Here is a 27,440-nt window from a genome sequence, read left to right as displayed (position 1 = left end):
AGGGAGGTGAAGTCAGGGAGGGGAATCAGATAGAGGAAGAATAGGGGAAGGCAGGGAGGTGAAGTCAGGGAGGGGAATCAGATAGAGGAAGAATAGGGGGAGGTAGGGAGGTGAATCAGTTAGAGGAGAAATGGGGGAGGTAGGGGATCAGGTGGAAGTAGAATACGGAGAGGCAGGGAGGAGAAGTCAAGGAGGGGAATCAGATAGAGGAAGAATAGGGGAAGGCAGGGAGGTGAAGTCAGGGAGGGGAATCAGATAGAGGAAGAATAGGGGAAGGTAGGGAGGTGAATCAGTTAGAGGAGAAATGGGGAGGCAGGGGATCAGATGGAAGTAGAATACGAATACAGGGCGAAACATGGTGAGGGATGATAAATTAAAGTGGCATCTGGGCTGACGGAGACAGTGGCAGGGATGGGGGTGGGGGCTAAGCAAGCACCCCAAACACCCCACTGCACCCCACTGCACCCCCCTGCCTAGTTGTGGGCTCGGCTAACAGATGGCAAACCATAGATCAACATGACCGAGTCCTGCTGTCTTGTACCAGTGAGGAGTGGGCTCTTTCTCTCTGGCATCAGGAATTCTCCCTGGCAGCAGGTATTCTGTCTGGCTGCAGATATTCTGTCTGGCATGCCAGTCTGTGGCATACAATCCAGCTACTTATCTTTGACCTGTTCAGACACAACACATAACGGACACCCCACAAGAAAAACGACCACCTTCATGGTGCAACATATGGGTTAACGCAGTGTGACTGAAACAGCGTGGGCACTGACTCTGAATAAATACATTAAATAGTCTTGGATGCATCTCTTCTGTTTAGCTCTCTCTGCCCATATGTCATGATAGGGTATTGGCAGTCATTCCTCTATAAGGAGGAGAGTACAAGTTGTGCTTTAGTGTCAATGTATTATGAAGGATACCAGTCTGAACTAGGCCCTTGAGTTCTCTGAAAAGGCAACTTTCTTTCCCTACTGAAGGTAATCACTGATCTAACTACTCTGAATGGCTGAAAATGAATTTCTTCTCTACACAGCTGTTACCAATCCACTTATGTCAGATCAGTGATGTATCCAATCAGGGCAGGAAGGAAGGGCACATTTCAGAGACTGAGAACTGGTCTACAACCAGTAGGTGATGACAGGATTGACGCTCCGCAGATCCACAGTGTTTTTTCTAATCCTGTAGTTCACCCCTGAAGTGTCGAGACTACGCCTATTGAACAGATATAATTCCCAGTGATTTGGGATTTAGAGAAGGAAATGACAGACAGGAAATGGATGTCCTGTCTACTGGGTGCCAGGCTGGTGTAGAATGTGCTCATCTATGAGGGAGATCTTACACAAAACAGACAAGTGGACTGGTGGGTTGGAGGACAGACACATAGACAGACAGGCAGGCAGGGGTACAAGCAGACAAAGGGATGGACAGGCAAGCAGATGAGAGGATAGGAAGGCATCCAGACACACTGTGGCATCACTGGAGCAGGGGCAGACTGTGTCATAGAAGCAGTAAGTATGAACTACAACCTTCACATTAGTCCATGTAAAACACATAAATCAGACATGCGGGGGACCTTCCCAAACAGATACAGTTTGGGAAGGTCCTACAAAACAGCTCAACTCCATCCAGATTGATAATATGAGAGGGAGTAAGGGTGTAGGTTTGAGGGAGGAAGGGGAAGAGATGTTCCCACCTCCCTTCCATTCTTCTATTTAACTCTTTTATTCCCCCTCTCCTCTCCTCGGCTCTCCTCTTCTCACCATTCCTCAGCTGCTCAGAGGAAGGTTTCAGGAAGCTAGGGTAAAGTGGTGTTCCTGCAGGGTAATTGTTCTACCTGGTGGGTCTGAAAGTTTTCCTCAACTCCTGCAAATAATTATCCCAATCACCATGGACACTTTTCAGTCTGGGTGGTCCACATCTGTCAGAGTGCACTTGGTTGTGTGTGTGTGTGTGTGTGTTTTGAACAAGAGAGAAAGATAGACAGAGATACATTGTGGGTGTGAGCTGGTGTGTGCTTTGTTTTCAAATTTGCAACAACGTTAGGAAGTGTTAGCATGTTCCTATTCTCCTGGGCTTACTTTCACCTTGAGCGTCCTTTAGGTAAGGGTCCAGGTGTTTTGCTGACGTATAATAATAATACAGCAAAATTCCTTTCAACCATCGCAAGGCAGCCCGTGAGCACGCACACACACATTAACAAAGCAAGGTTATCTCACAAAAAGGGACATAGCTATCATAATACTCTTTTCATAAAAGATACTCAACTTAATTTTAACTTTGAGACATCCAATAGATACAATGGTGTATTCTACATTCCAACAGATCTATCTGGAATCATAACATTTAAGTGCATAGCCTAGGATCAAACACACAGCTTTTCCTCTCAATTGGTCGTCTTATAACTCTTCTACCATGGAGTAGAGCACCCCCCCCCCCCCCCTCACACACACACACACACACCTGCTCAACATCTCGCTTGGGAACCCAGACATCTAACCACTAGACCAAAGGGTTCCCCAGAGATGTTAAAGGACAGGGGGATGTCTGGTATACACAGACATTGCAATACACACTCAAGTGCAAATATATGCATGCACATACACAGGCTCTTTGTCTCACATAAGTGTAATAATTGTGTCACACAAGTGACAAATGACATCTATGTATTCAGTAGTAAGTTGTTCAAAGATCAATGTGGACCGTTCAGGTGCCACTTTTCTTATCCAGTCTAATTGATCAGAATTTGTTTTATTGCCATGTAGGTTAACACAAACACAGAATGTACTGTGGCAGAGAGGTGCATACAATAAATATATGCAGATCTCAGTTTTTAATAAAGTAAAAAAAAGCTGAGTCGAATATTAAAGAGCTAAACATACCCTAAAGAGCATTCACATATGGCATTTACACATGGTGTGTGTGTGTGTATGTGTGTCAGGTATAACTAGGAACAGGTGGATGGTATAGCTTGGAATGGCGTGTTATTAGTCTCTGCCTTTGCATGGAAAAATAATGAGACAATTGGTTCATTGCTTATTCATCACTGGAAAGCCTTCCCTTGCACCTTCTGTATTAGCCTATTGTGCATTATTCTGTGGAATTAAGAATATTGTTAGTTGAGGTGAAAACTAGAAACCTTGATTGGGTAGAAATTGTCCCTTGAATGTGGAAGATTGGATCTCTTTCTGCTCTGATTATCATTCCAAAGCAATCTGCAATACAACCAGACTTAGAGTTAGTAAGAAGAGTCAGACTTTGATTATATGGCACAGAGTCATTTTTAGAATGTTGGGATAAGCAGGAGTGGCCTGCCTGGTGGCAAGGACCACAGGTCTTAGCTTGGCCTCATCTTGAGTGATCTAAACCTGGGCAAACCAGCTCAGCTCGGAGACACGAAAGTCTCTGCACGCATAAATCACTCCGTCCAGCAGAATATTCCCTGGTGCTACCAGAGTAAGAAGCCTCCATATTAATAGACCCACCGCCACTGGAGGAGTTTTGACACAAATTGGGCACGCAAGCCCGCCGGACAATTCTCGTAGAAACGAAAAAGGTGACACTGGGCATTGTGAGCGTCAGGAGGAGAGTAAAAATGAATCCATCATGGTCATCATTACAGAGGAGTGGGAGGGTTTCTGCCATGCAACTTCCTCTGCGCATACAATCACTGTAGGGGGGGGAGTGACCTAATAGCCCACATCAAATTGGCCTACTGTAAGCGGCTTTATGTACATGCTGTGTGGGAATGTCAATGTTTCTTTATTCAGCTGCTACTCATCCTTCTATATTGTTTCCTTGCTATTGTGCAAAGTGCTCTGTCTGGTGCCACAGTGTAGACATGCTATACTAGTCACTAGTGTACAGCAAAAACACAATACAGTATGATGCATGGAGCACAGTATTGTACAGGAAAACACAGCACAGCTATTGTGAGAGCAGTACAATCCTCCGACGCTTCCACAGAGACATGCACCTGGTCTGACCTCACTGGGTCCCCACCGGGTGACAGAGCGGGGCGGACACTGGTCGGCTGATCCTGGGCCCCAGACTTGCTGTGAGGACCCATGGCATGTCCCTGCCCTGCACTCTCTGTCTGGAGCAGGGGCACCTGGGAGGGCACCTGGGAGACTGGGGAGGAAAGAAAAGGAAGTTTGTAATTAATGCCTCTGGACATAAGTCAGGGATAAAGAGATGACAGCAATTTAGAAAGAAAAAGGATCGGTGTCCTCTGTGATTAACTCTTATTCTCTCGCTCACACTGCACCTGCTGAAGATAATAACACAGTCAATAGGCTGGGATTTATCATGCTCAGTTTGAGATGACATTGAATTTAAACTGCTGGATTTGCATAACTTCAAGTCAAAAGACAAATACAGCAGTCTGCCCCCCTCCTTTCTCCCCTCTAATGCACAGGGTACTGGTGACCAAGTGTTGGACTGGTCTGACACACAGACAGCCTTTGAGCTGAAAGACAATGACATGTAATGAACGCCACTGTCAGAGACAGTGTTATTACACACACACACACACACACACACACACACATTCTCTCTTCTAATGTTTCACAGAGAGGATCCCCACCTTCGGGAAAGCAGGATATCAGATCCTGAGAGAACATGAGATTAGCTGCCAAACACAACTGATCAATCTGTAAAACAGCTTTTCAACGCCATTTACTGTAGCTTTAGAAAGGCTCTAGAGATGTTCAGTTGTAATAATCTCATCATTATGCTGTTTCCTGATCCAACTGATCCAACATGTACAATGACCAGCAGGGATGAGAAGCAGCAGGAAGGAAGGAGACATCCTGAGTACTCAAACAAGCCCTTGTGAATCTGCACTGTATCAGGAGAAAGTACTCATCTAATCCTACCCAATCACAGTCTGTCCAGGGGCTAGGTAGAACAGACACATTTCACACAATCTCAGTAATAAAATTGACCTCCCAATTAAAAATGTAATTAATTTGTGAGATTTTACAAGTTGGCTCTGCAGGACATGCAGATATATCCCGAACAATGAATGTGTGTAGACTGTAAAGTAGGATGACATGTTTTCTCCCATCAGCCTGTGGTTCAAATGAGGTTGTAAGGAAAGAATATTGCAGGGACAGGAGAGGACAGGGCAGGAGAGGAGAAGCGAGGAAAAGAAAGCTCTGAAATCCTTCTTACACAGACCAGGAAAAGCTTTTGACCTGATATCATAACGACCCCATTGGGTCTAATTCCACCATCACTCAGGTTAAATCAAGCCCCAACCCAACATCAGTGACTGGTGTACTAAGACTGGCCCTTTCTAATGCAACTTACATCTGTCTCTGTGTCCCTGGGTCCGTGTGACTTAGTAGGAATGTTGTCTGAATATCCATTGACCTCATTATGGTTGTAACGCCTCCTCAGAGACATGTCTACAGTCGCTAACAACAGATGAGTAATTAACAAAATCACTTGCTACAGATCATTATAGTCCCTTCTGGATACCACGATCAATCCAAGGTTGGTTAGGCCCCATCTGTGACTAGGAACATTAGTGGATTTGCAGAAACCGTGGCTGTTAGAGGTGAGGTGCACTCGTTACCCACCTTGGGCTCCTCAAGGACTCCTAAAGGAGGGTGGAAGGGTTTATACCCTGGATTACTATTACCAGGTTTATAGCACAAGGACCTCATTTAAAACAGTCCTCCTCTTTCTTTCTTTCTTTTTCATGCAGCGGTGCGAAGCAGGGGGTCATATTATTCTACTCACATCCATTCTACAGACCCAAAGCTTTTCTTCAGCAGGACAAACACGTTGCAGCTGTTAGGCTCTGCATTTGTGGTGAGGTCTTGTAACAAGGTCAGTGTGTGTTATTCTCAGACCAGATGGACGTCCTTTTGGTGTGCTGGTGCTAGTTGTAAAGGAGAAGCTATGGTATACCATCTAAAGTACAGCTGTGTCGTTCACTGTCGTGACTTGTCCTCTGGCATAGACTGGTTTCAAAAAGCTGGGAGAGATGGAGGTTCCAGCAGTGACCCATCCATGCTGGTGGTCTGTCTAAATGACCAAGCCCTTCTGCCAAACATGTGGACAGGCCCCAACAATGTGACACGGAAGTCAGGGTAGGGCAGCAAAGGATGATAAGTGCAGTCAAATCAAGATCAACAAACACTGTTCAGATCCAAAACATGAACCTGACTCTCGCTGCCAGGGGAATACAGCAAGCCATGAGAAAATCCCTCAGGGGTGCATTCTGAGTTTGTCTGACTCAAAGAGTGTGATCTTGGGGTAAACATCTACACAGTAATTACTGTCTTAAGACTGTATCTCATATCTCTCACTAGCATTTCTTCCACGTGCAGTTGATTTGGAATAGGAAAGAAAGCTGACAGAAATTACATGTTGTATGCTTGAGAGGCGAGCGATGCGCTAATGATAAAAACAGCTTCTCGGATAGGTCATTCTGTTTCCTTGGGGAGATATGGCAATAACCTTCTGATCAAGCAACATTCCATTTTAGCCTATCGGATGAGAGTCATCAAATACCTCAATGTTTCTGCGTACCTGTTTAGAAACACTTCACAAGTCTTGTCCTCAGACGTGTGAAGGATATATGTCGAATATGCCTCCCCCAGTTACATTGAGTTTATCCCTGAGTTTTTTTAGATGAGCTAAGATGTTAAATGCCTGACGCTCCTCGCCGTTGACAGATTTTCAATTATAAAACTGAATGACTCGGTGAATTAGACGAGCAGCTATTTTATGTCGACAATCAGACTAGGGTACACGGAGCTCCGTGAGAGGACGTGACTCTCTAACGGATCTGTCTGCTCACCAAGGCTGGAATTAACCTGGAAGGCCAATTTTAAAAACGCACCCAAATCAATTTCAGGAATTACAGACTGGGGCAAAACGATTTTAACATACTGTTTATCAATCCAATATAGCCTACACATTGGATTGAAGTCCAAAGTCAGAAAGATAAATAAAAAGGAACTTGAATGCACTCCTGAGTTAAACTGAAATTCCTTTCTTGTCGAATACCTACACGAACCAGAGTATAGGCAAATAAACTCCTTTCAAGTTTAAGCACCGCTATGGGAACCTCTAATACATGGAAAACACTTGTTCATGGCTAATGAAACACACGGCTATCAGTCACGATTAAGTCGACAGCTCTGCGCCTACTAACGAATGTATTTTCATTTGAGCAAATAAGGTTAATTTCAATTAACTAAGCAAATCTGACCACATGCTGACTTGCTGTTGAGCGCCCTTAATGACCGCATCGATAACCACTACGTCACGTATCCAAACAATGTGTCCAGCTTGTATCCAAAATCTGGTTCACGGCTGGTGAAACACCTTAGCATCACACACATATTGATGAATGCTTTTGGTCTGTTAATGACTGTGATTGTGTATAGTTTAAATCAAAGCTAGATCAGCATAGACAACCACGTCGATACCTTGCACTGAAAGCCCTTACCGACCAAATCAATAACCACCGCAGCATGAGCAATGTTTCTTTCTGATTGGCTGGTTGACACAGTGGCGTTGGATCGGTCAAGTGAGGTGGGGGGTATCAATCACCGACCACACATGCTTTACTGCATCAATATGCAGCTAGATTGTAGATGGACGCTAAGTTTGTTCACCTGGTATAATGTTATTTACTCAAACTGAACTGCATATGTTTTAAATTAAGAATATTTAGAGTACATCAGAGAGAACCAGCATGTTAGAGCTACTGGTTTGCATCTCCCTGTTCATACACACTAGGGATGCACCAGGGGACTCAGGGACACACAAATCATGGCCTATATTCCATTCCTCTCCCCTCTGCTGAGGCAGCATGAAACATTCATCTATCTTTGCCTCAGGTATTTCACACTCTCTGAGCCCAACTAAAGTTCCTATGAATCCATTACTTTCTCCAGGTAATTGGAAGGAAAGGGTGAGGTAGTAAATATAAGCCGGTTTGTCTTCTTGTTTTGCAGTATCTGACCTTGATTAATTACGAGATGACACCCACCCACGTGGCTATACACACCAACGCTGACCAAACTATTTCCTTGGAATGTTTTCAGTGGTAAGACTGAGTATGTTGTCGTGTACACCTGCACACATATACACAAACACCAGGTAGCTATACATCCATGTATTTATTTTAGATCCCCATTGCCATGGGAACCGTTGGGGCCTCAGGCTATAGCCCATAATGCATGCTGATAGATGCTCCTCTGGGAAAGAAAGTCACTTGTTTCATCTTTCAGAAGTAAACAAATCTCACCCCACACATACATGTCCTGTTTCTTGCTTGTGTCCAAATACAAGAGGCCTAATATTGGTTCAACTGGATGTTGTCCACCAATGTTGTCTTAACAAGCTTCTTGTGCGACCCAAAATAATGTCTCTTCAGAGTTCTGACTTTCTTGATCTTTTCTATCCCACGTTTATTGAACAGATGGTCATCTTCTCTTGAGAACTCTTGGTCCTTGTTAAATTAGGACATAACAGGGCCCACTGCAGCTAATGGCACCAAGGAGGCAACAGAGAACATTAGCTCTCTTACCTTAAACCCATTCGTGCTTAATCAGCAAATTAGCTGTTCAGAGCAAACCTCAGACAAAAAAAAAAATATATATATATATATATATATATATATAAAATCTATTTAAAGATAGGCATTCAGACAGCAAGCCAATCTCTGCAGGAGATCAAAGTATTTAATCATCACTGACACATTCAAAGACAAAGACAGTTGCAATGACAAAGACAAACACTGGCCAATGGCACGCTAATAGGCCACCTGAGACTAGCTCTGATTGGCTAGACCAGTGACCTGTCCAGGACACAAGCGTTTCTGAGGGAGAAAGAGAGATGGGGAGAGTGTAGACAGAACGAACTTGTGTTTGACAAATGAGTGCATCTCCTCCCCCCCGTCTGACTACTGACAACAAAAGATAGATGACAGTGACATTCTACACTTGGCCTTTGACATACACAAAAACTATATACAGCACAAGAAAAAAAACTGTATAAAACTACAAACACCAGTTCTCTCCGACTGTCCCATGGTCTGACAAACCCAGCCTGTCTTGTTTTACAAAGACAGATTTCCCCTAAAATATAAATGCATGCAGCTGACACTCATTTTGATTCCCCATTTGAGTCCGATGAAGCAAACTTGTGATGTTAAAAAAATGCGATTTATAAAAATAGTACACACACGAAAAATTATTCTAATGTTCAAACTGCAAGTATACATATCAATTCCCTGCCAGTATTAATGAGGAGTCAGTCTTTATATCACAGACCTCTCAGTTTCAAAACTCCAAATTTCAGTCTTGCCATGTCCTGGTGATTGCTTGGTTATATCTTGGTTGTGGTCAAGTGTATGAAGGCGGCGAGACAATACAGCTGCACTTTGAGCCAAAGTGGAGCAAGAACCCCACTTGAGTATGTTAAAGACAATTTCTTGCTTGTGATGTGTCATCACTTGCTGTTTCGTTCATTTCTTGATCGTCCTGGACCTTAGCTGTCTCTTGATAATCAGGTGCTCGCTCTCCTTCTCTTCCTGATCTAGTCCGATGATCTGGAATCAGACAATAATTAAAAAAAATCAGATAAGCTGGATCAGAACCATGGAATATTGAACCATTGGAATAATCCTGGTGTATGGGCCTGATTAATCCATTTAACAGCTGACCCTTAAGGTTGATGACATGAAAGAGATAGTGTACTGACCGGGTGGGAGAGGATGTCCACAGGAGATGAGATGTCAGTCTTGTACAGCTTCCTCCTGGTCCTCTTGGGTTTGGTGTGAGGGCCTGAGGGCTTCTCCTGATCTGCAGACCTGCCATTCACTATGCCCATGATGGTCTTGGCTGAGGGACAAAGGTAGAGGCAGACAGACGGGACGAGAGAAAAGGTAGACACGCAGTGAGAAAGAAGTCGACAGTCAAGATGTATGTGGAAATATATAAATGTAACGGAAAGTTGGAATTCATCCACATGCAGAATCGAAGTGTGTTTCTGTGCTACAGATGAATGATATACAGTGTAGGTTGAGTGGGAGGTGTGTTGAGGGGGACAGAGGATTGGCTGACCTTTGCTCCCCAGCAGAGTGGGTGAACTCTGTAGGAAGTCTCCGATCTTCTGGAGAGTCTTGTCCTTTTTGGCCTTTAGGCTGGCAGGAGACTGCTGGTTCCTCTGCTCCGACTTCACTCGCAGCACAGTAGGAGACTGGGAACAGGAACCACAAACACACTCCAGGTCAGTTGTTTCTTCTCAACTCTCTAATAGACCAGTGAGGGACCAGGGTCTAGCTAGGGGCGGAGATGGTAGGGTCCAAGAGTAGCACTCTGTGCTAGCTCGCTCTCCTGACCTGCAGGTTGACCTTGGGGGTTCCTCTCAGGCGCTTGTTCTTCCTGTTCTCACTCCCTACAGAGACCTGAAACACAGAGACCAATCAGGTTAGGGGTTGACAGGCACAAGCACGCACAGTGCTTCAGTATGAGTGTGTGACGTTGGCTGTGGTATATTTGAAGTCCCACACACAAACACAGTACACTTACCATCTCAACACTCTTTCTCTTGTGTGTGACCTTGACAGTGGTGGAGTGTGCGTCTCCCTGACGACGCAGGTTAAATGTGTTGGGCTGCAGGGTAGAGAACTGGATCTCTACCTCCGGTCTGGGGAACCGAGACTCTCGGCCCCCCTCTGTACTCATCTCCAACACCTAGACAATCACAGACAGAGAGAAATAGGGGAAGACCATAAATATCACACAAGTACAAAAACATAAAACACACACAATCAAGCATGTAGTGTGCTCTCCGCTGACCTCTGGTGTCTGGAGGCGGAGTTGCTCCTGCAGCTCCAGCAGCCTGCGCTCCTTCTCAGCACCGCTCTGCTGGAGCCTCCTCACCTCCTCGCCGAGGGCCTCCACCTCTCCTCTCCACCGCTCCTCCGCCCTCGCCCTGTCCTCTTCTCTCAGGGCCTCCGCCCTACGAGCCCTCTCCTCCTCCTCTCTTCTCTTCAGAGGCTCCTCTCCTCCAGGGAGCTGTGGGGAGAAACACCTTGTTACTGGAGATAACTGCACTGAAGGAGAGTCTCTGCTGCCTGCCAACTGTCCTTGGCTGCTGCCAAAGTACACCCGATAGGCACGCACACACACACCACATTCACGAGCGTGCCACTGTGCACTGTACATGCACAACCTGGGAACACACACGTCCACACACGCGTGTTTCCTAGTTACTAAGGGGGCCCTAGCGACAGGACTGGGCTACAGAGAGATGCTCGGAGGTGAGGATCAGAGTGCTGGCTGATCAGAGCAGATCACTAACGACCTTGCTCTAAAACTCCCTCTTTCTCTCCTCTCCATCCCTCCATCTCTTCTTGCCAGCCGTCCTATCCTCCCCTTCCCTCTTTCCACTTTTCCCTCCAACCTCTTCTCTATCCCCCAGAATCTCACCTCATTAGCTGTGGCAGAGGTCTTCTGGAGGCAGCCATCCTTCAGGCTGGTCAGCTCTGGAACCCAAAACAACATCAGCACACACACATACTGGATCCCTCCCATACAGTGAACTAGTGGGTTGGTTACAGAAGGGACACTGGAAGACTGTCACCTTGGGTCAGCGTCTCAATCTCCCTGACCCGGTCCTCCAGAGCGTCCTCCTGCTCCTTCTGGGTCCTCTCCTGCTCCGAGAGAGCCTCTCGCATGCCTGCTATCAGACGCCCGTTAGCCTGGGTGCCTGCTGGACGGAACCCATGCGAGCACTTAAAACCACAACATGGAACACCAACATGTAAAAATGAACCAAACTCAAATTGTATGTTGAGCACACATTTGAATAAATGAAAATGAATACATTTGGGATTTTTTTTTTCTTCTCACTTACGGTGATTCTGTTGGTTTTTCTCCTCCTCTGCTCGTCTGTCCATCTCTCTCTTGGCCTCATCTAGTCTCTCCTGCAGAGCTGTGCATTCAGCCTCTCTCTCAGCCAGCTGCCTCTGCAGCTCAGTCCCTCTGGTGCAGCTCGCTTCAGAGGCCCTCAGCTGCTCCGTCAGGAGACCCACCTCTGCCTGCAGTGCGGTGGAGTTCTGCAGAGCCCTGGCTGTGGTCTGTGTCTCAGCCTGGTTGAGTTGGGTCTGGGTCTGGGTCAGGGCCCGCTGGGTCTCCAGCTCCAGTCTCAGCTGACTGCACTCCTCCTCCCTCTCACACAGACGACCTTTAATCTCCGTGACCTCCAGCTGCAGGTCAGCCACCTGCCGACCCCTCTGGGCCGACCTTTCAACAGCGAACTCGCACTCCTTTCTCAGAGCATCCATGGTGGCGTGGAAACCAGAGGTGGCGCTCTTCTGCTCTGATGACACCTTTTCGACTTTGTTTTCGGCTTCCTGTCCAACTCGGACTACTTCCTTGCTCAGCTTCTCTCCTTCCTGTTTCAGCCGGTCCACTTCCTGTGTCAGGGCCTCCACAGTCTTGGTCTTATCCTCTACTTGGTCCTCCAGCTCCTTCTGGAGTATTTTGGCGTTGGCCAGCTCTTCTGAGAGCTGATTGGTTGTCTGGGACTGGAGGCGGAGTTTAGCCTGCAGTTCAGTGACCTCCGACCCCGCCTTCTCAGAGGTAACCTGCAGCTGGAAGATTCCGTTGACCAGTGCCTTGTTCTCCTTAGTCAGACGGGCTGTGTCCCTCCTCTCCTTCTCCAGAGAGGTCGCCAGCACCTCCCATTCCTCCGTTTGAGCTTCCAGGTCAGAGGTCAACTTGTCCACGGTCTGCTGTAGTGCCACACGCGCTTGCTTGGCCTCTGCGCTCATCCTCATGTTCAATTCCCCCTTCTCCTTCTGATCCTCACTGGTCCTCCCAGCCTCTGCCTCCATCCTCTCCAGCCTCTCCTGTAGGGCCTGCTGCTGAGCTTGGAGCTGGGAGATGACCTGGTCCTTACGACCACACTCCTCCTGCAGACTCCTCAGCTCCTCCGGGCCTAAAGACACACACTCTTCCATCGCTACACCTGGAAGATGGAAGAGGGGCGAAAATAAGGATAGGGAGAGAAAGAACATGTACAGGAAGGTCAACATCTGGTGTCCCGAGACTAAAAACACATCACTCACGCCAACCATTGAATAAATCATCTAAGCATCCTACCTCTCTTCAAGGCCGGCAGGTGGAAGGGCTCTTCCAGAGTGTCCGCACTGCGTTTCCTGCTCTCACTCTTCCTCATCTCTCTATCTTCAATCCTCCTCTGCATCACTCCATCGTGGTTTCTGACACAATTGCAGGTCTTTCTGAGCTCCAGGATCTCCAGTCTGATGGATTCCACCAGTTCCTTCTGAGAACACACACACACAGACAGTTAATGAATGGAACGCCAGGCACAGGATCCACAAGGAGAGTCATGCATGCAAGTCCAGTCCTTACGTCTCGGGTAGCCTCTTCCACAGTGAGGCCCATGGCTGTCTGCAACTTTGAGATCATCTCATCCTTCTGCAGACAGATCTCCATCAGCTCCTGCACCTTCCCCATCTGTCGCTCCACACTCTGCAACATCAGGCAAAATTATTCTATTACTGTGTCTACCCGATATCCACTGCATGTGGACACCATGGTTTGTAGCAATACTCCATTGATATTGGACTTTGTTTTCACTAATCCCGTTGCTATTAGATGTCGCTTGTCGATAATAAGCACACCAACAGCATTTTTTTACTGAGCCACACAGCAGCTCATCCATACAGAAATTACAACTTTCAACGGGAGGCTCAGTTACAGTACCTGCTTGGTCTCCTGGAACTGCTCTTGAATCGTCTGTTTTTCCACAGCCATCTGCTCCACCTCTGGAAGGAACAGGGAGGAACAGAGGGACTGAGTGCCAGCTGGCTCTGGATAGCGACGTGCGTCTCCGACGCTGATACAACAGCTGTTCTGACGAGGTAGGCCAGCGAACGTGTCTCCAGATGTGTGTGTGTGTGGGTGTGTGTGCTACCGTTGGTCTGCAGGTGCAGCTGCTGCTGTGCGTGCAGCAGCTGGGCGGACAGGTGCTCCACCTGGGCCTGGAGGCGGGACGGGATGCCTGGAGACGCAGCTGGCTCCGCCTCCGCCAGATAGGTGTGGGCGGCCTCCGCCTCCCGTCTGATCCGGCCCAGGTCCAGCCTCATGGTCTCCATGATGCCCTCCAACAGAGACACCTTATCCTCCTGGAACACAGAGTCAACACATGGAGATGGATGAGCCCACTGGTGAACAGATGGCTGGAAGCCTACATGATAACATACAGCATGTATCGATGTGGTGTAGTGGAGGATAGAGTATTAGTTCTGCTCCAAATGGCACGTAAGGCTGTAGGGAGTGATGGTACAACAGGGACTTGGGATGGGGGAGTGTCACCTTGGTGGTGTCCAGGTCGGAGGTGACGCTAGAACATTCACTGACACTCTTGTTGACCAGGCTCCTCAGGATTTCCAGACGCTTGTCCGAACGCTCCTCCATGATCTCACGCTCCTTCAGCAAGCGCTCACTGGTGACAGGGAGGAAGTGAGGGGAAAGAGAGGGAGGGGAAATAAAGGGAGGGGAAATAAAGGGAGGGGAAATAAAGGGAGGGGAAATAGACCTTGTTATATGGCTTCACCGCAAATACAGAGCCAGAAACACAGACATACACCCACACTCACTCAGACTGTCTAGGCATGGCACTTACTTGTAATCTTCTTCTATTTTGGAAAAGAGCTCCATGAACTCGTTGGTGACCTCCTCTCTGATACGAGACTCCAGAGCCAGCTTGTCCTCCTCCTCCCTCTGAAGCCTCTGCCTCAGCTCTGCCACCTCACACTGCTGGCACAGAAACAAACACATCTGTCACACACACGCCACACAAGCCAATAGGGACAGCTGCTTCTAAAGTAACACTCACCCGGTTCAAGTCCTCCTCCATTGCTGTCTGTTCCCCCTCTCCAGCCTCTAGAATAGTCTCCTCTGCCATGCTCTCTTCACAGCTCCCCTCCTCCTCTTCATCATCATCTTCGTCATCATCATCATCCTCCTGGACATCCTCCAGTGTGGTTTCCCAGGCAACCAGCGAGCTCTTCCTACGACCCCAGGAACGGTCGGCGTTGTTTATGATCAGAGACACTTCCCTCGCCGACCTCTTGGGGGCAACAATGGGTAATGGCCTTGGGTTGACAACCACCACCTGAGAGATGGAAAGAGTAAATAGCGCGACAGGTGTTAAGAGAGAGAAGGGTGGTGGGGGGGAGAGAGAGAGAGAATGAGAGATGGAGAAGAATGGAAGAGGGAAAAGATAGAAGTGAAAATACCACAGTCCATCTCCTTACCTTCTGAGCAACGGCCGAGAACTTGAGCACGCCAAGTGTCTCATCATACATAGAGGCACACTGGTTAATGTTGACGATCATGCAGGCCTTGCCCCGGCCACAGAAGAAGCCCTGCAGGTAGTGGGTGAGCTTGCTCTCCCTGAAGGGCACATGTTGCTGGAACCTAGACAGAGGTTAAAGGGATAGTTCGCTCTAAAATTGGCTGTTGACGAGATGGAGTTTTAAATATTCAGTTTAATGTGAAATTAGTACCAAAAGTATTATATGTTTAGACGTAACTTTTTTGAAGTTTGATATGCGTTTGTGTTAACGTCCTGGTTCTCTGTGCGTGTTCAGGTGTGTGCACAGCATGCATCCAAGTGAGTCTGGGTATATGTGTGTGTGTGAGTCCATCCAGAAGAGGTGAGGCTCCACTTACTTGGCCTGCTGGTTGAGTCTTAAAGCAGTGATGCATTTCCCCAGGATCAGCAAAGAGGTGTTGATGTTCCCTGCCTCCTTAAGGCGGTCTCCTCTGTTCTGAGTCTTGGCACACCTCTCTGAGCCAGCCAGATCACACAAGGACAACCTGAAAAAACACAACACAGTTACGTCACACCGAATCAACCTTAAACACAACACAAGAACAGACACAAACACATAACTCACTCGCTGATGGTGTGAACTCTGGGTACTCCCACATCTTCTATCCTCAGGATGCGGATGGAAAAAATGCTGTGGCTGCAAATAACACACAGTTAGAGTAAGCTGTCAACCGCCAAGTACAGGGATGATGGACGGCTCTGGATAAAGTTCAACAGGCCTACTCTACAAGGCTGGTGTAGCTGTAGATTGTTCTAGAAAATGCCAACACAATAAAACTGTGCTCGTCCCCGTCTTTGAACTCTACAACTGTGGTGTGAAAGGTGGCTTTACTAGTGACCTCCTGCTGGAGACGTGGTTGAGCTTGGTGCTGGAGAAGCTCTGGTTCTTCTTGCCGATCTTCATGATTCTGTAGGCCTCCTCTGAGCTGTTGACCTGGACCCACTTCAGATCTGCAACCCAAACAGAAGAGCTCTCATCCGACTAGTTCAACATTCCACACAGACAGCAAGGACATGACCCAGTCTCCGTCATGACAGTGTCCCTGAATGAAGACGTTTCCTTCCTAGTGTGTATTGAAGGGACACCTTTGATGAAGGAGTTTCCCTTGATGTCCTGAGAGAGTCTCAGCACGGTTCTGCGCTGGGCTCCGTTGGGGAGGGGCTCCAGCAGGTCGTGGATGTTCTCGTTGTAGATCTCGCAAAACGACACCCAGACGGAGAACTTAGTGTGCGTGTCCATGTCCAGACAGAAACTGTCCTCACCCAGACTGTCACTCATGTTCAGAGAAGAACCTGGACATGGAGACCAAAGCAGGTTAGAGGCCTCAGAACAGGCTGGTCACCATCAACCAACCATCCATAATGTGGTTAACCCGTGTCTGAGAATTTTGGGGAGAATCTGTCTGACTTTCGAGTATGGTTGACTTACAGTTGGAACTGCTCAGACTTGATGTGCTCCTCTGGCTGTCACTCTGGTGGGAGAGAGAACAGGAGGTTTTTTATACAAGAAACAAGTCATGTGACGTGTGCAGGGGAGTGAAAAAGATAAATAAATCGATACACTCATTTACATGACAATTCACTTTTCTTTCTGGTTGTATGGTGGGAATACATTGCATTATGGGGATTGTGGGAAATGTAATTTGGGTCAGTATCGAGGAAAGAAGCACTTGAGAGCTCAATCCCAGCCTCACCTCCTTTAGAAGCCTGAATAAGTTCCGCTTGCTGGTAACCTCCTCTTCTTGCTGGTCCTTGGTGAGGCGGGTGAAGTCTCGGCAGCGGTGAGGCTTGATGTGGTTCTGGGTGAACACATGGCCCTCAATGCTGCCAAAGATCACGTTCAGAGACCTGGGCAACAGGCCTCCATCACTCTCTGGGCCTGGAGAGAGCAGCAACGTTATTAGAAGGTTGTATGGCTGTATTGGTAGAGATCTGAATAATCACATCCCTTTCTCACTGGCCAATCAAGACATTTGATCATTTACACCTTTATGACAAAATGCAAAAAAAAAAATGAATTCCCTCTTCACCTGTGGAAGCAAAAAAATTATACTTAAAAAAAAAAAAAAAGACCTGCCAAATAACATGGGTTGAAATGAGGAAGGTTCGGAAATGATCATTAAAAGCTGTGTTCCTGTTGTTCTGAACAGCTTTAAATGTCATGTGTAATGAGTTGATTCCTTGCCTTCATAGCAAACTGTCCTCCGATTAGAGATGAGCGAAACCGATTGTGCCCGGCCTTACAAGGCTTTCACACTGTTAAATGACACCTGACATGACACGTGCTGAAGCTGTTTCAGAAAAGTAGAAAGACAAAGAGAGACAGATGGAGAGGAGGACAGAAGAATCCTTACCCAGGAAGGTGAAGGTCTTGCCAGCGTTGGTGACTCCGTAGGTGAATACCAGAGAGTTCCCTCCCTCAAGCACGTCTTTGACCAGACTCTTCACTGTCCCGTCAAACATCTCTCTTTGGGTGGTCTCTGGACCATACACCTGGAGAGACAACAACGATAACAGCATGTCAAGATCAGTCAGGGATGTTTACCTGGAAATACAATAACAATGTTAACAACAGTTGTACAGGATAGGCAACACAACAACTGGACCATTCACCTTCTACTCAGGGTACGTTTGTGTGCGCTAGCAGTAGCTCTGTTTAGCATGTGTGTCTTACATGTGAGAACTGGAACTTTTGGGCAGTGTGTGCGACAGGTCTCTCACTGAGCCTGGATGACAGAGAGCAGCTGGGAGCCTTCAAAACCACCTTGTCAGGTGGCTCCATGGTGACACAATCCTGGAGACAGACCATAATGTGAGAAAGTGTACAGGACATATTGGCTAAGACTGACAGTCCAAAGAAGGCAAATATAATATAAATAAATGATCCTCAATTAATGTTAAGTATTTTGCAGTACGTATTTTGCAGTCTGGTTAGTCACCTGAGCTTCTCCGCTCTCATCCTCCGCAGAGGTGAAAGGACGTATGCGGAGGTAGACCCGTAAATGCTCCTTTTCTAACAGTACTGAGTTCTGGAGGAAGCATAGACAACAACACATAACTAAACATACTTTACCGAGCTTTGTTTTTGTCTGACTGAACACTGGATGGGAGAACACAAGCCTGGCATAAGATGAGCTATGCTTTTATAAATAGAGAGATAATAATCCAACCTTGGGCAGGGAGGGGATGGCAGAGAAATCTGCGAACAGATCCCTCTTTAAATCATCAACAACCACCGGTCCGACTCTCCCCGGTTTTTGGTTGTTGAAGCACGAATCCATCATTCTGAAAGTACGAGGCAACTTTTTTTTTACATTTACGGACGAAATGCATGTCATTTAGCTAACAAGGCTAAATAATATATAACTAACTAGCTAACTAGTATGTATTTCGCTATATCGATATACTCCGCTAGTCGCTAGATACTGTAGCATGTTTTCTTCTTGTTTTTCCATACACGTGAATAGAAGCCCGCAATGTAGCGTTAATTAAATCAGGAGTATATACAAACACTTAAGTAAAATAGTATTAATGGACGAACACTCACTTTATAAATGTTTATATCGAGCGTTGTTCAACATTGATCCCGTTTTCAACACACATTTAAAAATACCGCCCTGTGGCTTTTCTTCTTTGGATTCTGGTTGGTTTGTTCTTCTCGTTGTTTTACGGAAGTTGGATTCCAATTCATTAGCGCATTACCCTTCTGTGTTTTCAAATTTGACCAATCAGGTAGCCCATAGCACAGAACTACCAGAAGCGGATGTCTCACCCTTCCGTCAAAAATAACTACACGTCCCACAATACATCGCAAACGGCTACATCCGCCATCTTCAAACCGCATGGGAAGAGGCACTTTTGTAGCTAGCTCAATACATGCATCTGCAAACATGTCTGTGTTCATGGACTTAAACATTAGCTGGACTACAGACAAAAAGAAACTACAGAGTGTTATTGAAAAAGCAGCTCATCGTAAGACCCATTTTCATTCCTATCAGTATCACACGTCAGATTTACAGGATCTAGATATGTATCTAGATTTAAATATGTCATCAACAAACCTGTCATATTTTGAAACATGTTGCAAGAAAGCCGACAATCAAATAAAAACGTTTCCATATTTTTAGTTGGATACTCCACAGTTGCCATCAACTATGTTTATGATCAGCAGCAAAACAAGAAAGAGGTAGGTTACTGAAAAGAAGTCCCTATAAGTTACATTTGTTGCAAGGATGTTCCTTCACCCTGTCTAGCAAAGATTTCTGTTTGGTTTCAGAAAATTGCTAAACCAACATGTATCTCTGAGCTGTTTGACAAGATGCCCATAATACAGGTAAGCATACATTTTAAACAAGCAAGATAAACGTTGACTGCTGTGATGAGATACCCACTAATGTCTACTTGAGCAATGGTTACCTGATCTCCATATTGGGCTGATATTCACCTCACCTGCCTCCCACTCCTCATTATTTTTCCTCTAGGGTAAATCCAGGCCTATCAAAGTGCTGAACCGATTGACGATTGTGGCAACGCAGGCTAGTCACTTTGTAAGTCTTGGCACAGTAGATCTGTTAGTGTTTGTGGGACAGTATTGATAGTAAAACAGACACACCTTTTGATCTTTGTCTGTTATGTTACATCAGAGGCCTACGGGGGAATACAAATTCTACGACATCATAGCTGTCCTCCCCAAATCAGAAAAGCTGTTTCATGTAAGTCCTTCCTTCACTGCATCTCAATGTCCTGAGGAACCTTCTCTTCCTCCCTGGCCTGTTCTGTTCCACACTGGCTCTATCAGTTTAACTGCCATCAACACAGATGGAGGTGGATAAGAGAGAATTGCTTTTGCTGAGTGCGATTCACTGTAGTTACTCCCCAACCTCGGGTGTAAGTTATACAGGATGCTGACTTGTCTGTTTTGACAGGCAGCCTGCATGACATACGATGTTGACATAATCTGTGTGGAGGTGACAGAAAGACAGCCCTTCTTCTTCAAGAGATCTCCAGTTAATGGGGTAGGATAGGTCGTCTGACTTCCATCCAAGATTTCTTGATTGTAACTGGTTGTTTATGGGCAGAGGTTGTAACTGTGAGATATGAGGTACGTGTGTGTTTCTCTAACCCTTTGTGCGTGTTTCTCTACGTGTCAGGCCATAGAGAGAGGTGTGTTCTTTGAGATCAGCTACACGCCCGCAATCAGAGACTCCACCATGAGGAGGTACACCATCTCTAACTCCCTCAGCCTCATGGAGACCTGCAAGGGAAAGGTAATCTGATGACAATGACTGACTATACCAAAACGATGCATTACTAACCCACTTTTACTTGGTTTATTAATTGATATATGTGTATCTCTTTTTCTTTCTTCAGAATGTCATTGTATCTAGTGGAGCAGAAAACGTGAGTGTGAAAGTAGACCACGTTAAACTAGACTACCAAAACACGGTTTTTGTTTTTGAATTAAAATGTTCCTTTCTTGTTTAGGTCCTGGATCTGAGAGGACCATATGACATCGCTAACCTGTATCCTTTAGGATTCTAATATCTGTATGTCATTCCCTCAGGGGCTTCTTAACTTGTTGTTTATACTATTTGTGTGTGTGTGTGTCACACGTCTGTGGTGAGGCTATTGTCCTGAGAGTGATCCAGAGGCCTGCTGTTTGGGCTTTCCGAGGGAGATGCCAAATCTGCCGTCTCCACCAACTGCCGCTCCGTGTATCTGCATGGAGGTAGGCAAGGCATCACCTGAAACACTCTAGAATGGGGAGCCAACTCACTGTACCAACAACAAATAGGCAGCATAGAGTTACCCTGAGTTTAACATGAATACAGTATACTAGTTATACATGGTTGGACATGATAAAGGAAGGTCATCATGTCGATGTATCATTTTCATTGCAGAGACCAGGAAAACTGCTATGGGAATCATCCACACTATGAAGAAAGATGAGCAAACAGAGATACAAGACCAAAAGAGACCAGAGGAGGAGGAGGTGGCAGAGGGGGAAGCCCCTCCCTCTAAGAGAGCCAAGACAGACACTGTATAGTCAGATATACACTCAGATTCTCCTGATTTTCTCACAGAGCCTTCTATTATGTTTTCTTTTTTTTAATAGGTATTCAACTTAGTGTTATCTCTATGGTTGTAAATGACAATAAGTATTCTTTTTTTTAAATCATTTAACAAACGCAGAAAGTTATAACATTGCTGTTTATTTTATGATCATGTAAAAACCATGCAAATGTACAGATGAATATATAGTAGAATATTTACAATTTAAATCCACAAGTGTATGCAAGTCTTTTATTTATATTTATATATATATATATATATATATATAAATATAATTTGTTTTTGCTTAGTACACTGTCAATCAAAGCAACCTGCTGGGATTCACTGAATATGTTGTAACTTTTTACAACAGAAAGCAATCAAAATTCAGTTGTTCTTCAACAAAGCTAGTTTTAGTAATGTACCTAATCAGATTCATATCACATTCCTGAGATAGCGTTCCTTCCAATCATCCCTTTCTGTCCCCCTCCCTTTGTGATCAAAAATTCTGATTGTAAAGTATGGTTTCAATACTAAGAGTGACAATATCAGGTTCATAGGCACACAGTACATTATATCTGCTGTGAGATGCAAGTTCCATTAAGATGGCTGTCATAGGTTCTCTGTCATCAGTTTCAAGTTAGCTGGTTTAGTTCTCTTGAGGTGATCAGAGTAGCATATCGGTAAACTCAGAAGCGTCAATATCAGTCGCATGGCACCTGGCATTTCTCAAACCCTGAAGTCCTCTACATCTTCATGTATCTCCTGCTCCTCAGCTCCTGCAGGTTCTATTTGACTTTGCTCAGGATGTTCTTGGCACCATTCTGCCACTCCAAGACACAGTCCATTGGGGATTTGCCCACCTGCCAAAAGGAAAACAATACTTGTTACACTCCATGAATCTCCTCACTACCGAACACATCAGATCCTAACTGGGAAAAATGGACCGATGTCATGTTTGTCATTTTTTTTTTGTTTTTTTTGTTTTTTTAAGCCATCAGATCACCACAAGAGGGTGTGCATGATGCACTTCTGCCCAGGAAATTTGTATTTTGTCTGTCTTGAATGCTTTACACTACAAAAAGTATTTACGTGTGCTAACAATTCCAAATTACATTATAAATTCTAATGATAAAAGTTGATCAATTAGGTTTCCAACAGTCCCTTAGTAGTATAATATCTATGTTAATAAACAGTCAAGACAAGTTGTAGGTTTGTGGCAGATCCCGAGGAGCTGCAGTAGCACGTGTGAGAGCAGGGACGTACAGAGTTCTTCAGTTTGAGGTTGGCTCCGTGCAGCAGCAGGAGCTGGAGGATCTTGAACCTGTTCAGCCTGACGGCGTCATGCATGGGTGTGTCCCCATCCTGGACAGGACCACACACAAAACACCAAGCTGACACGCGGGTCTGAGGATACTGTGGAAGGTTAACACTACTGTCCTGTGGTGTAGTCAGTCCTACTGGTAGTCTGTAGTTTGTCATTGTGAAAGTGTGTGTGTTTTGAGTCCTCACTCGATCTTTGGCGTTGACCTCAGCTCCACAGTCGATGAGGTGCTCTGCACACTCGTAGTGACCTGTTCTCACGGCAACGTGAAGAGGGGTGCTCAGCAGCTGAGAGGACAAAACAACATTCTCAAAAACAGTAATGACAACGACATAATACTGTATTAAAGTAAACTTTGTATTAAAGTAACTTATTAGAGCTGATTCAGCTGTAGGTAAATTAGTCTAGGCATAGCCAACACTACCTAAACAAAATCCATTGCGATGTCCTACAGCTTCTCACCTTGTCTCTGGTAGAGAAGCTGGCATCGTGGTTGAGCAGAAGTTCTAACACAGGCTGACTGCCCCCCCGACAGGCACAGTGGACTGCTGTGGCCTGCAGCTGGAAATGGACGAGGAGGAGGTATGGTTGACAGTGAATAAATACACATTTTGCTCCCAGAGGTCGACACACAGTTCAATCATCCCAGCTTAGAGTAGCTCTTTAATCGCTTCTTAATCCCCCCCCCATTGTATGTGTGTGCACTATGGGGTTCTTGACTACCTTGTCCTTGTTCTCGATGTCAACCCCTGCCTCCAGCAGTCTGCTCACCACCTCCACATGACCGTGGGCGCTGGCTTTGTGAAGTGCAGAGCGTCCAAACTGAGACACCAGGGGAGGGAAGACACAACACATCCATTGGTCAATCTTTTTTTATCTTCCTGCTCATGACTCTTTCACTTACTCTCTCCATCCATCATCCATCTATCACTTTATCCATCTAATTTTGTTCCCTCTCACTCACTGTATCACTTTCACATGTCACTTTTTTTTTTTTTTTTCTTGTGCTTTCTTTCTTATTAGCACACACGCTCACATTGTCGCAGGCGTTGGGGTCCCCTCCTCTAGTGAGGTATCTCTCGATCAGAGGCATTTTGTTCTCCTCACAGGCCTTCATGAAGTCTTCCTCGTCCACATAGTAAGGCTGAACAGGACAGACAGACAGCTTAACAGCTGGGCTACGTCACTTTCTCCTCTAAGCTGCCACCTTCACAATGACAGCCATGAGGAGCTTATACAGCCAATCAGACCTATTGTTATTTTACCAGGTTTGTCTGATTGAGATTAAACCATCTTCTCATAGAGTATCTCACCACAGCCTCTGGAGAGGGAGGAGTCTTGCGGACTGGAGCTTTCCTCGCCTTCTTATTCTTCCTCAGTTGGAGAATCTGGAGATCTGGAGAGTTCTGGAGATTGTCCGGGTTCTCCAGTTTCAGGTGCCCAGCTTTGTCCACCTGTGTACCATAGTAAGGCAGGAAGGGTAGTAGAGGTTGACTGGCTGACACACATACACACACACACCCATAGAGCAGTAGCATGTGGGTATGAACAGCCAGAGTATAGTTGGTTTTCCAGTAAAAAGGGCTGATCATCAAGAAACAGCACTTCATCTCATTGATTTGACTTTATTAAATAGTACACTGACATGCGGCCCAAGAAAGGGCTATTCGCATCTCTCTCTAGCAACTGAGCACATAACAAATAACAAGTTTGAACAAGGACCCCATATATTAGTAGTATTCTAAACAAGGTTATTAATGCCATAAACTAAAATGAAGGGTAGGTCTCACACACATTCCTCTGAAGTGGACTTACATTCAGTGTGACAGGGACCTCCGTGTCGGTCAGGCGGTCTTTGTGAGACCTGCGGTTGTCCTGCTTCTGGTCGATGGAGGTCTCATACTGGCTCTCTGAGAAACCTGCCTCTCCTGGATTCTTCCCCTCACCTCTCTTGTCTGTCACCTGGACAGAGGAGGGGGAGAGAGAAAGGGTGAGGAAGTGTGAAGATAGAGGGAATAGACTCTTATCTGTCTTTCCTTCTTCATCCATATCCCTCTATCGTAACCACAGTCAGGGTCATCCAGTGATGAAGTAGTAAACATACCAGCTCCTCCATACTCTGGAATCTCATTCTCATCATGGTCAGGCCTGGAAGTTGCAGCTTACCGAAGCTTCCAGTTGAAATGATGCCATGTCCCTGTCCTGCCTCTTATATATGTGTGGAGCTCTACAAGGCTGAGCTCATGTTCCAACAGGATAACTGCTGTCCTCTGACCCCCCTGCTGAGACATAGTATGCTTTCCTCTCATCCTGAACACGTTTGGGACAGGGTACAGCAATGTGTGTGTGTGTGTGTGTGTGTCAGCTAAAGAATATTTTTTGCTGGAAGGGAGATGCCTGTGGCTGCTGCCATTACCTTTCAGTAGCCCAGACTGGAGGTGAAACTTGAGAACGTCACTGACACACACTCAGCTACCCCCCGTCCCTCCACACACATACACTCACATACACACACACATATACACACACACACACACACCACCATCATCATGCTTCCCAATAGCAGTTGGCTCAAGGTAAGAAACCCAACCCTAAACCATTCCTGTAGCAGCACCCTGTGGACAGGAAGACATGAGAGGCTGACAACATCATAACACTTATTTATAACAGCTAACTGTCTGTCCTGCCAGTTTCAGATGATTAACTATGAGGTACACTGAGGTGAAAAGATGGTTGGTTTTGACCACTGCAGGGGTTCATGGGCTGTCTAGCTATCTGGCTGGTTGGCCAGATTGTTAGCTCACCGCATGGATGTCTTTACTGGCCTGTTTTCTTCTTCTAGGGTTTCTAGTCACAATGAATTGTATGAGCTAATAAAGATATTACTACCTGAGCTTATATTAGAAAGGAACTGTAATAAATCATCTTCTCTAATGGCTCACAGGCCTGGAGACATGCATACTTCACTGCTGTCCAGGTTTCACAAGTACACACACACACACACACACACACACACTGAGTTTGATCTGGTAAGACTTCACAGTCTGTCCCTGTCCGTACAGAAGTCATCCCAGTGAAATCCTCCCCTTGTCCTTTTTCTAATGGTCTTCTGGAAAAGTGACAGCTCGTAAAGGCTACAGAATGTATCTTTAGCTGTGCCACATGTGTCCACAGGGAGCCATGTTTCATGGGAAACGTCTTTATGATGAGTCACATTAAGACATAACCGTTATCTGGACATGGTTATCTGATTTCCTAGAACTGACATGACACTTACATTTACATGTATTAATTTAGCAGATGCTTTTATCTAAAGCGACTTCCAAGAGAGAGCTTTACAAAAGGGCGTAGGTCACTGATCATAACAATGAGATTAGCCAAAACATAAAGCATACACTGTGAAAAACCAAATACGTTCCAAAGGGAAGAACCATAAGAGCATGCAGTTAAACAAGTTACAATTAAACAACATGAACCTCAAAAAGTGCAAGAGTGTACCTGTAGAAAAGCAAACAACAGTAAAATATTTCACAGCGAGTACAATCTAAATCAGTTACTACTAACCAACAAGAGCAACAAGTCTCTCAATAAGAGACTTCACTAGCACCGAGACTGTCTGGAAAGCCACATCTTTCTCCCTCGTTCTCTCCAACCTTTTACACCCACACACACACATTGTCATCTATCTCTTTCTCTCTTGCTATCTTTTGCTCTCATAGAAGAGCTAGATAATCCAGCAGAAAGCCTACAATGTACTGTACAAGGACATCACAGATAAACTGTAGGCATTCTGGTTCATTTGGTATACAGCATACATTTGAGATACACAGTTCACTCATCACCACCACCAGAGCAAGTAATATTACTTCATACTTCATTTGTAAATTATTGATGTGGAATTTTGCATCTGCAACACAGCAGACAAATACCATTTGAAAAGCTCATCCCAAAACACTCCACACCTTTTATCACTGTAAGTACAAGTATGCTTCATATGTTGACAAGAGAGGCACGTAAAGTCACTACCTTTGCAAAAGGTGAAACTGTGTAACTTTCTTTCAAATTCGGAATCAGCACAACTATAAATCATAATGCCATGAAACTATTATCATTTTAAATGCACACACACACACACTCACTATAACCAGCATTATTGTACTATATAGTCACAGGTGACTAGTATATTTACTTGTTCCGTGGGCACAGGATCCATGGAGCCTTTAATTTGTTGGTCTCTGCTTCAGTAGCTCAGTTCTCAACCCACAGATCAGGTAGTATACAGGAGACAGAGTTTGATGTGAACTACGGGCTGTCAGGTTGGTCTCTTATCCTCTTCACAACAAAGCTCACAACCTATCTCCCCCTCTCTACCAATCACAACACTCGAACAGTTTACCTAGGTGTTCTAACGATGGGTGGGTAAATATCACCCCCCCCCCCACTTTTCTCCCCCTCTCTCTGTATCACTCAAGAAAAAACAAGTGTCAACCAGATATTTCAAATCACCACATCAAATATCAGTTTTTATACGTCCTTCACTTGTTTGATAATTTTGTGTTAAATTGTGCCCCCCCCCACACCGACACGCACACACACACATGCATGCACCCACGCACACGCACACACCACCACCACCACAAGATGCCATATACATGAGGTGGGGGGG

General features: G+C 45.6%; 3 protein-coding genes across 5 annotated transcripts; 1 reads left to right on the top strand and 2 right to left on the bottom strand.

Moving 5' to 3' along the window:
• Nucleotides 1-8,213: 8,213 nt before the first annotated feature.
• kif20bb (kinesin family member 20Bb) lies at nt 8,214-19,102 on the bottom strand. 2 transcript variants are annotated; one of them, XM_084670148.1, is made up of 28 exons: nt 18,947-19,102; nt 18,570-18,684; nt 18,339-18,428; nt 18,074-18,193; nt 17,754-17,892; nt 17,094-17,278; nt 16,829-16,871; nt 16,486-16,692; nt 16,239-16,350; nt 15,965-16,036; nt 15,738-15,884; nt 15,320-15,482; nt 14,899-15,177; nt 14,686-14,819; nt 14,376-14,505; nt 13,975-14,185; nt 13,764-13,825; nt 13,410-13,529; nt 13,137-13,320; nt 11,887-13,002; nt 11,614-11,739; nt 11,460-11,515; nt 10,827-11,045; nt 10,557-10,721; nt 10,367-10,432; nt 10,089-10,224; nt 9,727-9,866; nt 8,214-9,574 (listed from the first exon to the last, which is right to left on the bottom strand). In XM_084670148.1, exons 2-28 carry the CDS (start codon nt 18,681-18,683, stop codon nt 9,491-9,493), a joined length of 4,620 nt encoding a protein of 1,539 aa, XP_084526274.1. In that variant the 5' UTR covers nt 18,684; nt 18,947-19,102; the 3' UTR covers nt 8,214-9,490. The 2 variants fall into 2 exon arrangements, with proteins under 2 accessions (XP_084526274.1, XP_084526275.1); XM_084670149.1 differs by having other exon boundaries at nt 14,686-14,816.
• Nucleotides 19,103-19,212: 110 nt separating this feature from the next.
• Nucleotides 19,213-21,680, top strand: rpp30 (ribonuclease P/MRP 30 subunit). The gene is made up of 11 exons (XM_084670152.1): nt 19,213-19,371; nt 19,527-19,585; nt 19,676-19,732; nt 19,881-19,946; nt 20,043-20,111; nt 20,325-20,414; nt 20,550-20,666; nt 20,770-20,799; nt 20,884-20,921; nt 21,048-21,127; nt 21,300-21,680. The coding sequence occupies exons 1-11, from the start codon at nt 19,242-19,244 to the stop codon at nt 21,443-21,445; spliced, it is 882 nt and encodes a 293-aa protein (XP_084526278.1). The 5' UTR covers nt 19,213-19,241; the 3' UTR covers nt 21,446-21,680.
• LOC146259753 (ankyrin repeat domain-containing protein 1-like) lies at nt 21,595-25,149 on the bottom strand. 2 transcript variants are annotated; one of them, XM_084670151.1, is made up of 9 exons: nt 24,879-25,144; nt 24,590-24,736; nt 24,088-24,228; nt 23,811-23,918; nt 23,498-23,596; nt 23,237-23,335; nt 22,963-23,061; nt 22,717-22,815; nt 21,595-22,313 (listed from the first exon to the last, which is right to left on the bottom strand). In XM_084670151.1, the coding sequence occupies exons 1-9, from the start codon at nt 24,912-24,914 to the stop codon at nt 22,239-22,241; spliced, it is 903 nt and encodes a 300-aa protein (XP_084526277.1). In that variant the 5' UTR covers nt 24,915-25,144; the 3' UTR covers nt 21,595-22,238. The 2 variants fall into 2 exon arrangements, with proteins under 2 accessions (XP_084526277.1, XP_084526276.1); XM_084670150.1 differs by having other exon boundaries at nt 22,717-23,061; nt 24,879-25,149.
• Nucleotides 25,150-27,440: the final 2,291 nt, after the last annotated feature.

This window comes from Hypomesus nipponensis, chromosome 13 (genome assembly GCF_054491055.1).
Source record: "Hypomesus nipponensis isolate SF chromosome 13, ASM5449105v1, whole genome shotgun sequence".
Classification (NCBI taxonomy): Eukaryota; Metazoa; Chordata; class Actinopteri; order Osmeriformes; family Osmeridae; genus Hypomesus; species Hypomesus nipponensis.
This window is presented reverse-complemented; position numbering and strand designations above follow the sequence as displayed.